The sequence below is a fragment of the Pelobates fuscus genome, chromosome 7 (assembly GCF_036172605.1).
Source record: "Pelobates fuscus isolate aPelFus1 chromosome 7, aPelFus1.pri, whole genome shotgun sequence".
Classification (NCBI taxonomy): Eukaryota; Metazoa; Chordata; class Amphibia; order Anura; family Pelobatidae; genus Pelobates; species Pelobates fuscus.
Genome location: NC_086323.1, coordinates 104,911,894 through 104,923,717, shown reverse-complemented (window position 1 = coordinate 104,923,717; position 11,824 = coordinate 104,911,894). Strand labels below are relative to the sequence as shown.

The following is an 11,824-nucleotide window of genomic DNA, read 5'->3' as shown; positions in this document are numbered from 1 at the left end:
CACTGCATTCATTATATACACACACTGTAAATAAATATTCAATTAATATAATTTTTTTAGGATCTAATTTTATTTAGAAATTTACCAGTAGCTGCTGCATTTCCCACCCTAGTCTTATACTCGAGTCAATACGTTTTCCCAGTTTTTTGGGGTAAAATTAGGGGCCTCGGCTTATATTCGGGTCGTCTTATACTCGAGTATATACGGTAGTTTTAAAAAAATTAAAAAAAATTTACCATTGGTTTAACCCTTTGAGTGCAAAGAAATATGAGTGGCACTCTCCTGGCACTGAAAGACTTAAACACATCATTTATTTATTACTGCTATTTATAAAGCGCCAACAGATTCCGCAGCGCTGTATAATTATATCTTACTCGTTATGCAAGAAAATTGCTAGCGAGCCTGAATACTGTGTATACTATATATATGTGTGCTACAAGCTATCAAGTGTTAAAGGGATGCTATAGGCCCCCAAAAATTTTATTTTAGTGATGATTTTACTAATACATTTTGTCATTTTAATCAGATGGGTCAGTTTTATTACTCTGCTAAAGCCTTTGATGTGCTGGAGAGGCTTGATCCCAGTCCTGAATACTGGGAGGGGAAGCGAGGAGCTTGTGTCGGAATATTTCAGATGATTTTGGCAGGTCGTGAACCCAAGTAAGTATCTCATTATACGGACCAAATAATGTAGTGTAGGGCTAAATGTAGCATACATTTCCTCTCTAACATTGTTTTTATCTAGATTCATCATTTAAAAATCAGTTTGTTTTTATTGATTCGGTACTTGCACTAAACCATGTATGTATATTTCTTCTTTAATCCCTTACATGTAATTATTCTTCCTCTGGGATCCACCTTCTCCCTTTGTAATGTGTGTTTTTTAATCAATAATAAACTAATTTAGAATATACACTGAAAACATCTGATCATCTACTATCAGTTTCAAAACTAAATGTTGTTTGTTTTTTAATCAGAGAAACATTAAGAGAAGTACTGCACTTACTTAGAAGTACAGGGAGTACACAAGTGGAATACATTATTAGAATTCTGAAGAAATGGGGCAAAGATAACCGTGTACCTGTGTGAACATAAGCATTCTGACCAACAGAGCAATCTTCAATTAATGGCTTCTAAATATTGCACTTTTTATATGTATTTTTATATGTATTATGCAAAACCAGTTCATTAAACTATTATATAATTATAAATGTATTCAGTGGTCCTTTATAAAAGTAGTTATCAGAATTTTACAAAAGAGAATGAATGAATGGGAAGTGAAACAGGTATATATGAAAACATAAATATTGATAATGACTGCCTTACAACCATTAGTTCTAACTAACGACAAACGAAAGAAAAACAAGAAGCATAGGGCCTCCCTCCCACCCATGTTACTATACACCTTTTATTCTTTGTTTCAATCTATGCTCAATATTAAGCTGTAAACGATTATTTACAATCCATCTGATTAATTTGGCTAAATCCCTTGTCCCAAAAGAAGACCACATCCCCATCCACTTTGAGATACTGCCATAAAAACGGGAGTATAATTGTATCTTACATGGGTTTATTCACAACGAATCACTAAATGTCCACTATTGGACTTGCTTTGCATGGAAAATAAAACAACTTGACACCTGGAGTACCACCACATACCTAGCTCTTCAGATACCATGTTTTCAATTGCCGAACGTTCATAGAGATATTAATTCCGATATTAGCGTCCTCTCCTTGTGTCCTGCTTTTGGGGATACCAAGGAACTATCCCCAATAATCATAGCACGAGTGCTTCATTAGACATGCTTACGCTTTGTTTAGGGCACTAGGACCCTGCAGGGTCAGACCTCAGTAAGCTGGCCAACATGAATGACAGGCACTCCAGTAATGTGGGAGGGCATGCCCCATTTCTGGCAGATTCTCCCCCTTCCTGTGCAGGTCCGCCTTTTTTGGACCGAGACAGTAACACGATTGCATCACTGACCCACCCCCTTTACTACCCTCCCGCAAGCATCCCAATTCTGGGACTGCCCTTGTTTGGAAGTATGCGGTTAACAGTTCCATATAATCTGCTGCACACCGTATTGTTATTATTTTGGCTGACACTAAGCTATCAAGTGTTAGAGATGCTATGGGCCCCAAAAATAAACAAAATATGAGATATCCCAAAGAGTAAAACCCAGTGAGACCAAAGATTCCAGTGTTAGCTGAGGGAGAAGCGAAGAAAGAAGAAGTTGATGTCTTGTCCACTCCCTCTTATAGGATTTGCTCTATTTCGATTGGCTGATGTGTTGTTATGTGTATAATGCTACTTGCATTACTATGTCTTTTTATAATTTCCATTATATTCAATTGTTTTTTTTCTTTGCTGCTGAAGAAAGTAAAGAAAGAGTGAAGCATAATAGATAACATGAGTCTTTGTGTCTTTAATAAAATACTGGATTTTCTAAATGGGTAGAGATACTTCAGTTGGAACTTGATAAATATATTAATACCACATTCATTGCAGACAGTCGTGAAGAAGAAAGATTCTAGAAGGCATAATCCCAGATGGAGAGATGAAGGTAGTTTCAGCCAAAGTAACAACAGAAACCAGGCGTACAATAGAAACAAGGGAAGGGGTTTAGGCAGAAATGGGGAATGGATACCTTTTGATAAGGTAATATAGCATAATTAGCACCTTCATGAAACTGTTAATGGTTTAAGACAGCAGCTAAAGATGCAAATTTAATACCATGTGCTTCAAGGACAACCAGCAACACTGTTTTTTAATATAATGATCCTTTCATTAGGTTTTTCAGCAAGAAAGGAAATATATTCTGTGTATATGTAAAAATGAAAATATAATCTCATCCCTACTTTAGTATATGGCAGGATCCTTCATCCACATGCATTCACCTTGGGTCAGAACAGTGGCGGAACTACAACCGATGCATGTAATGCAGCTGCACCAGGGCGCATCAAATGGCCTATGCACTTAGGGCTAACCAATGGGTATTGGTGAACAGGGCCCGGTTTGGCAATGTATCGCTTTAACAGCTTTAACCCTGTAGTATCGACAGCAAAGTGAGGTAGTGAGTGCCGGCCAGGTCACTTCCTCCCAGATTCACACAGAGCACTGCATGGAAAGGAGAAGAGAGGAGGAGGAGACGGCGGCTCAGGCACCAGGGAAGAGAAAACAAGGGGACAGTGTGTTTATATGTGTTTATCTGTGTGTGTGTCAGTGTATCTGTGTCAATATGTATGTGTATCTGTGTAAATATGTATGCGGCAGTGTCTATATGTGCATACATCCCTGCATTTAAAAGCACACACTATATACAAATATATTCCTTCATTCAAACACCAATACTACACACAAGCTTACATCTGCATTTAAAAGCCAACACTACATACAAACACACCTCTGCATTTAAACATAACTATTACAAATAAACACAGTCCAGTATAAAATGGCAAAATCATATACAAAAACCCTTTACTTCAAAAACCAACACCACACATTCAATCACAAAAATACTTGCACCAGGGCTCTCACTATATTGGTTCCACAACTGAGCCAGATACTGTTTGAAAACCTCTGTAGTCTCTGTGGTCTTTCTTGCTTCACTCCCTGCGCAGTGCAATGACATCATCAGACCAACTAACTGTCAATCCAAACACTGTCTGACCCAAGGTGTATGTATATGGCTGAAGAACCTGTCAAATATTAAAAGAAAGATGGAGAATTTTTTTTTTTACATATACTTTAACACAGAATCTTTTTCCTTTTAAAATGTGTTGGAAGAATCCTTATATTAAAAGATAGTGTTGAGGTGACTCCTTTAGTAATACATTGTTTCTGCTCATTTCCACACCCCATCACTCTACCCCCTTATATACACTAAATACTTTAGCCTAAAGCTTGAAGGGCAAATCAAAGGTTAAAGTTAATATGACAAAATGTTATTGTTGCTTATTGTGTGCTTAACAATTAGGTTAACTAATTATACCACTCATAATATACAATTTATTTTTGGCATTTAGTATGAAAGAGGTCCATGTACTATTAAAGGAAAATTATAGAAAATGTAAAATATGGTGAGATTGCATACAGCTCTTGTTTGAATTTTACAGATTTAAATTAAACAACTGTTTTTACTCCATGAATTAAACTATACATGCAAATGTCTGCTACAAAAATTTTGTTTTTATTTTAGCCTCATGGACAATTTTCACTCTTACATCTATGTGTATGCAGAGCTGCATTTCTGATAAACCTGCAGAGGACAAGTGATATGTTCACCTTTTGGTTGAAAGCATTACTTTCCATCCTTTTTCATCTCGGACTAAAACTCCATTCCTTTGAACTTTCCTCTACATCGCTGTGCATGCATAAATTACTTCATTTACATGCATAGATGCCTGCAAGGGATGAACTATATGTATTCAGGCACAATCTGAACCTCTGGCCCTATTAATTTTAAATTCTCATATTTATGATTTATCAGCCCTACTTCAATTATTATTTTTAATAACATACATTCGCGTGAGTACCCAGACGTTACTGTGAGGCATGATACACCACATTTTAGAGAAGTTAGGTCCATCTTTACTGTGGTGGAAGTTTTTTTTTTTTTATGAGATGGATTACTGTAGGATCTGGTAGACTTGGAGTTGTGGATAAAAGGCATATTGCACAGTCTGTTGCTCTACATAATTCATTTTCTGCACTTTCAGAGTGTAGTGGTGTCGTGGAGAGAGGCACTGAGGCTAGTGGTGTTGTGCAGAGAGGCACTGAGGCTAGTGGTGTTGTGCAGAGAGGCACTGAGGCTAGTGGTGTTGTGCAGAGAGGCACTGAGGCTAGTGGTGTTGTGCAGAGAGGCACTGAGGCTAGTGGTGTTGTGCAGAGAGGCACTGAGGCTAGTGGTGTCGTGGAGAGAGGCACTGAGGCTAGTGGTGTTGTGCAGAGAGGCACTGAGGCTAGTGGTGTTGTGCAGAGAGGCACTGAGGCTAGTGGTGTTGTGCAGAGAGGCACTGAGGCTAGTGGTGTTGTGCAGAGAGGCACTGAGGCTAGTGGTGTTGTGCAGAGAGGCACTGAGGCTAGTGGTGTTGTGCAGAGAGGCACTGAGGCTAGTGGTGTTGTGCAGAGAGGCACTGAGGCTAGTGGTGTTGTGCAGAGAGGCACTGAGGCTAGTGGTGTTGTGCAGAGAGGCACTGAGGCTAGTGGTGTTGTGCAGAGAGGCACTGAGGCTAGTGGTGTTGTGCAGAGAGGCACTGAGGCTAGTGGTGTTGTGCAGAGAGGCACTGTGGCTAGTGGTGTTGTGCAGAGAGGCACTGAGGCTAGTGGTGTTGTGAAGAGAGGCACTGAGGCTAGTGGTGTTGTGAAGAGAGGCATTGAGGCTAGTGGAGTTGTGCAGAGAGGCACTGAGGCTAGTGGTGTTGTGCAGAGAGGCTTGAAGACTATGGTGAGGCCTAATAGAAAGCAGTTGTTGGTGGGGGATTCCATCATAAGAGGTGTGGAGATGGACAATGGTGGTCTTGTGAGGTGTCTTCCCGGAGCTACTGCTCACAGAGACAGGAGACGTATCTGTAATATTGTTAAGCAAGCAAAGCAGGAAGGGGAATTGGATGTACTTGTCCATTTAGGGACAAATGACTTGGCTTGCAATGAGGTTTCAGAGGTTAAGGAAGTTTTTAGTGTTTTTGCCAATGATATACGGCAGGTTGCTTCCACATTGTCATTGTCTGAAGTTCTGCCTGTGCATAACACTCAGAATGACAGGCGGATGCGTATTAGGGACTTTAACTTGTGGCTTGGTGAATGGTGTCGGGAGCAAGGATTTGGCTTTATTGCTCATGGTAGCTCTGTTTGGAATGGAAATAAACTGTACAAAAAAGATGGTTTGCATCTTTCTCAAAAGGGAACAAATGTTCTCAGTGAGCAGTTCAGAGGTTTTGCTAGGATGTATTTAAACTAGGAGGGGGGGGGGGCAAAAGGGTGATAAAACATCAATCCAATTGTCCCCCAAAACAAGGACAGAAGGTGCCTGTAGCAAGTGTGTTAAAAAATGATAAGCTTAGAGTCATGTCTACAAATGCTCGCAGTTTAGGGAATAAGATCCATGAACTTGTGGCAATAATGGCAACTGATAGTGTAGATTTAGTCGCTGTTACTGAGACATGGTATAATGAGAAAAATGACTGGGACATAGCAATACCAGGGTACTCTTTATATAGAAAAGACAGGGAAGGCAAGAAAGGGGGAGGGGTGGCCCTGTATGTAAAGAATAGCATAAAATCTAGCCTAATAAAGGTTAGTGAGGTGAACATAGAGTCAGTTTGGGTTACGTTAGAATTTGGTAATCACACAGTAACTCGTGTAGGTGTGATTTATAGGCCCCCAGGACAAATTGAAGAGTTAGATAATCTACTAGTTGAAGAAATAGCTAAAATGACAATGAAGGGGGAAGTTATCATCATGGGTGACTTTAATCTTCCTGATGTAAATTGGAAAACAAAAATAGCTACTTGTGCCAGGAGCACACATATTCTAAACTCCCTACTGGGATTGTCTCTAAAACAAGTCGTTGAGGAGCCAACTCGTAAAGAGGCCATACTAGATTTAGTGTTAACAAATGGAGATTTGGTATCAGATATTACTGTAGGTGAAAGTTTAGGATCCAGTGATCATCAGTCAGTGTGGTTTAATATAAGAACAGTGACTGAGTCACACCACACAAAAACAAAAGTTTTAGACTTTAGAAAAACAGACTTTTCCAAAATTAGAATATGTGTAAAGGAGTCATTATCAGACTGGAGCAATTTAAATGGAGTCCAAAAGAAATGGGATTATTTAAAAGTTGCACTACTGAAGGCAACAGAAAATTGCATTAGGCTTGTCAGTAAAAGCAAAAAATTCAAGAAACCACTGTGGTACTCCACAGATGTAGCCAAAATAGTAAAAAACAAAAAGTTAGCATTTAGTAATTATAAAAAAACCCAGAGTGAGGAAGACAGAATGACCTATAAGATTAGGCAGAAAGAGGCTAAGCAAGTTATAAGAGCTTCCAAATCACACACAGAAGAGAAAATAGCACAGTCAGTAAAAAAGGGGGACAAAACCTTTTTTAGATACATAAATGAGAAAAGAAAAGTAAAACAAGGATTAGTTAGATTAAAAACAAAAGAAGGATGGTATGTAGATGAGGATAAAGGTCTAGCTGACTGCCTCAATGAATATTTTTGTTCGGTATTTACAGATGAAAATGAAGGAAAGGGACCTCAGTTAAGAAAAAGGATAAATGAGTCATTTATTACACGTGAGTTTACAGAGGAAGAGGTTCTATTTCAACTGTCAAAAGTAAAGACAAATAAGTCAATGGGTCCTGATGGAATACACCCAAAGCTATTAAAAGAGCTTAGTGGTGTACTAGCAAAACCATTAACAGATTTATTTAACCAATCATTGATAACAGGAGTAGTCCCAGAAGATTGGAAGTTAGCGAATGTTGTGCCCATTCACAAGAAAGGTAATAGGGAGGAGTCGGGCAACTATAGGCCAGTAAGCCTAACTTCAGTAGTGGGGAAAGTGATGGAAACCATGTTAAAGGATAGGATTGTTGAACATCTAAAAACACATGGATTTCAAGATCAGAGACAACATGGGTTTACTTCAGGAAGATCATGCCAAACTAATCTTATTGATTTTTTTGATTGGGTAACTAAAATAATAGATCAGGGTGGTGCAGTAGACATTGCTTACCTCGATTTCAGTAAGGCTTTTGACACTGTTGCACATAGAAGGCTTATCAACAAACTACAATCTTTGAGTTTGGATTCCAATATTGTTGAATGGGTAAGGCAGTGGCTGAGTGACAGGCAACAGAGGGTTGTAGTCAATGGAGTATATTCGAAGCTTGGGCTTGTCACCAGTGGGGTACCTCAGGGATCTGTACTTGGACCCATTCTCTTTAATATTTTTATTAGTGATATTGCAGAAGGTCTTGATGGTAAGGTGTGTCTTTTTGCGGATGATACTAAGATATGTAACAGGGTTGATGTTCCAGGAGGGATAAGCCAAATGGAAAATGATTTAGGTAAACTAGAAAAATGGTCAGAGTTGTGGCAACTGACATTTAATGTGGATAAGTGCAAGATAATGCATCTTGGACGTAAAAACCCAAGGGCAGAGTACAGAATATTTGATAGAGTCCTAACCTCAACATCTGAGGAAAGGGATTTAGGGGTGATTATTTCTGATGACTTAAAGGTAGGCAGACAATGTAATAGAGCAGCAGGAAATGCTAGCAGAATGCTTGGTTGTATAGGGAGAGGTATTAGCAGTAGAAAGAGGGAAGTGCTCATGCCATTGTACAGAACACTGGTGAGACCTCACTTGGAGTACTGTACACAGTACTGGAGACCCTATCTTCAGAAGGATATTGATACCTTAGAGAGAGTTCAAAGAAGGGCTACTAAACTGGTTCATGGATTGCAGGATAAAACTTACCAGGAAAGGTTAAAGGATCTTAACATGTATAGCATGGAGGAAAGACGAGACAGGGGGGATATGATAGAAACATTTAAATACATAAAGGGAATCAACACAGTAAAGGAGGAGACTATATTTAAAAGAAGAAAAACTACCACAACAAGAGGACATAGTCTTAAATTAGAGGGACAAAGGTTTAAAAATAATATCAGGAAGTATTACTTTACTGAGAGGGTAGTGGATGCATGGAATAGCCTTCCAGCTGAAGTGGTAGAGGTTAACACAGTAAAGGAGTGTAATGCTCAATTGTTGATAAGATGGAAACAACTGCAGATTTCTGAGTTTGATAATGTTTATTACTTTAAATAAAAAAGATAATCAATTTGAACTGTCTCTTTAATTCCTGGCAGGTTATAACCAGCAGCGGTGTTTGAAGTTGTTTTAGGATAAGGTAAATTTAACACAACCAGCGAGAAGTTCCAAATTAGGATGCAGATAATTAATAAGTAGGTGTTGGAAACAAGATTATGAGTTGATGTGGAGCAGATAGCGAACCACTTAGATTTAGGATGGTTATATATTAAGTTTGAGCCAATCTGGTTTACTTAACTTATGAAGGAGTGATAATCCAAATTGGTGATAGAGATTCCACAGAGATTCGAGGTTGCAGCAGGCAAGAGAATATCCAAAAACAGTCCGAGGTCGTAGGAGAGGAGAAGGAGGGTAAATGATTAAACAGTCCGGGTCCGATACACAGTAGAAGTAAATATTCAGTTTGAAGTTCGCGGGAGCTTTCGAGTTGATCCAGCACTGTGGTGTTGACGCGGACTCTCTATGAACCCTGGGAACGACCACGTCATAGGAGGGGGAGTGGCCGCGCTCCGAGAACCCGGAAGTCCACGGTTAGCGAATGCCGGAAGGTCTGACAGAACCCCCCTCATAAGAAGCAGCCACCGGATGCTGTCAACGAGGTCTGGATGGGTAGCGAGCATGGTACGCGTTGATAAGTCGACGAGCATGCACCGCGGAGGACGACACCCATGAGTCTTCGTCAACTCCGTAGCCCTTCCACCGGACAAGATATTGTAAGGAACCACGATGGATTCGTGAGTCGAGAATCCTCTGAACCTCGTATTCCTCTTCACCTTGTACCAGAACGGGATCAGGAGTGGTATGAACATCCCTCATGAAAGGGTCGGAGTGGTGTGGTTTAAGCAACGACACATGGAAGACTGGATGCAGTTTCATGGTAGGTGGAAGTTTCAATCTAACCACGTTTTCGTTGATGAGTGACAATATACGAAAAGGGCCAAGGAAGAGTGAACTTAGTTTCTTTGAGGGACGGTTGGTAACAATGTTTTTTGAAGAGAGCCATACAAGATCACCAACCTTGTAAGTAGGGGAAGGTCGTCTACCAGTATCGAAAAACTTTTTCTGAGCAGATGATGCATTTTTAAGGTTATCACGTAACCTGAGGAAGAGGGCAGACATGAACGAGTTATGGTTGGAGACGTATGGATTAGAAGAAGGAAGTCCTTGATCGGGGAATGAAGAAGGATGGAATCCAAAATTTGAGAAGAATGGAGTCATTTTGCTACTAGTGTGTACCGAGTTGTTGTATGAGAACTCTGCCATTGGTAACCACGTGATCCAATCATCTTGTAAATGAGAGCAATAACACCGCAAGTATTGTTCAAGACATTGGTTAACTCTCTCTGTTTGTCCGTTGGTTTGAGGATGATAGGCTGAAGATAATTTACGTTGAATGTTGAGGGAGGAACACATCTCATTCCAGAATTTGGAGGTGAACTGTGTCCCTCTGTCTGATATGATTTCTTCAGGAAGACCATGGAGTTTCACGATGTTGTTGATGAATACTTTTGCAAGTTCAGATGAAGAGGGTAAGTTCTTTAAAGGAATAAAATGGGACATCTTGGTGAAACGGTCTACCACCACCAGAATGGTGGTATGATGTTGAGAAGGAGGGAGTTCTACCAAGAAATCCATTGAGATGGACTGCCAAGGTCTTTCTGGAACAGGTAGGCTCAGTAATTGACCGAATGGTGGATGATGGTCAGATTTTGATCTCAGACAGGTTGGGCAGTTTTTGACATAAGATTCTATGGTTCTGTCCTGGCGAGGCCACCAGTAATATCTTTTAGACAGCTCCAGTGTTTTTCTTGTACCAGGATGACCAGCCAGAGGGGAATCATGAATCAAGGAGAGTATTTTATTCCTAAGCAAGGGAGGAATGTATAACCTGTCTTTGAAGTAGTACAACCCGTCCTTTTTTGATAGATTGTCTTGCTTGGGAAGTTCAAGATCTTCTTCTTTAAGATGTTTAATATCATCAGTTAATGACGAAATAATACCTATGATTTTAGGAGGTTGAGTTTCGTTTACAGGAAGATCTTGGTGAATTCTGGACAGGGCGTCTGCCTTTTTATTTCTGGATCCAGGTCTGTAGATGATTTGAAAATTGAAACGGGAAAAGAAAAGATTCCAGCGTACTTGTCTGGCAGAGAGTGTTTTGTTGGAATGAAGATATTCAAGGTTCCTGTGGTCGGTATAAACAATTACAGGAGTGCGTGTGTCTTCAAGTATGTGACGCCAGTTTTCGAATGCAGCTTTAATACTTAATAATTCTTTTTCTCCTACAGGATAATTTCGTTCAGCAGGAGACAAAGATCGTGAAAAAAAAGCTACTGGATGGAGAGGATCTTGAGGCGTTTGGTGTTGAGAGAGGACAGCCCCGATAGCTGTATCAGAAGCATCCGTTTCCATGACGTAGAGAAAAGCAGGATTAGGTAGTTGAAGAATGGGAGCACTTGTGAATCTCCGTTTTAATTCATCAAAGGCTGCTTGAGCCTCTTCGTTCCAAGCAAAGGACCGTTTACTGCTATTGAGCAGGTTGAGGGGATGAGCAACCTTAGAGTAATTCTTAATGAACTTCCTATAGAAGTTGGCAAATCCCAAAAAACGTTGTAAGTCTTTAGTATTAGTAGGAGTAGACCAGTTGACAATGCAATCTATTTTGGAGGTATCCATACTTATTGAATGAGGGGAGATAACATATCCCAAAAAAGTGATTTCATTGACTTCAAATATACATTTTTCTGGTTTTGCGTATAATTTGTGTGTTCTTAATCTGGATAATACCCATCTCACGTGTTTTCTGTGTTCTTCAAGGTTGTTGGAGTAGATGAGAATATCATCTAAGTAAATGATGACACAAACGTCTAGGAGATCTCGGAAGATATCGTTAATGAAATGCTGAAAGGTTGCAGGGGCGTTACATAGCCCGAAGGGCATGACAAGATATTCGTAAAGACCATATCGGGTTCTGAACGC

The 11,824-nt window shown here is 39.8% G+C and overlaps 1 protein-coding gene across 2 annotated transcripts in view; it reads left to right on the top strand.

Moving 5' to 3' along the window:
- The window catches only part of IFT56 (intraflagellar transport 56), a 35,214-nt gene extending 34,036 nt beyond the window's left edge, over positions 1-1,178 (top strand). Inside the window, exons 17-18 of one of the 2 annotated variants that reach the window (XM_063427403.1) lie at positions 527-660; positions 978-1,178. In XM_063427403.1, coding sequence (XP_063283473.1) covers positions 527-660; positions 978-1,089 — 246 coding nt within the window. In that variant the 3' untranslated portion in view covers positions 1,090-1,178. Of the gene's footprint in view, positions 1-526; positions 661-745; positions 765-977 lie in introns of those variants that run through there. The other variant, XM_063427404.1, reaches the window with a different exon arrangement.
- The last annotated feature ends 10,646 nt before the right edge of the window (positions 1,179-11,824 follow it).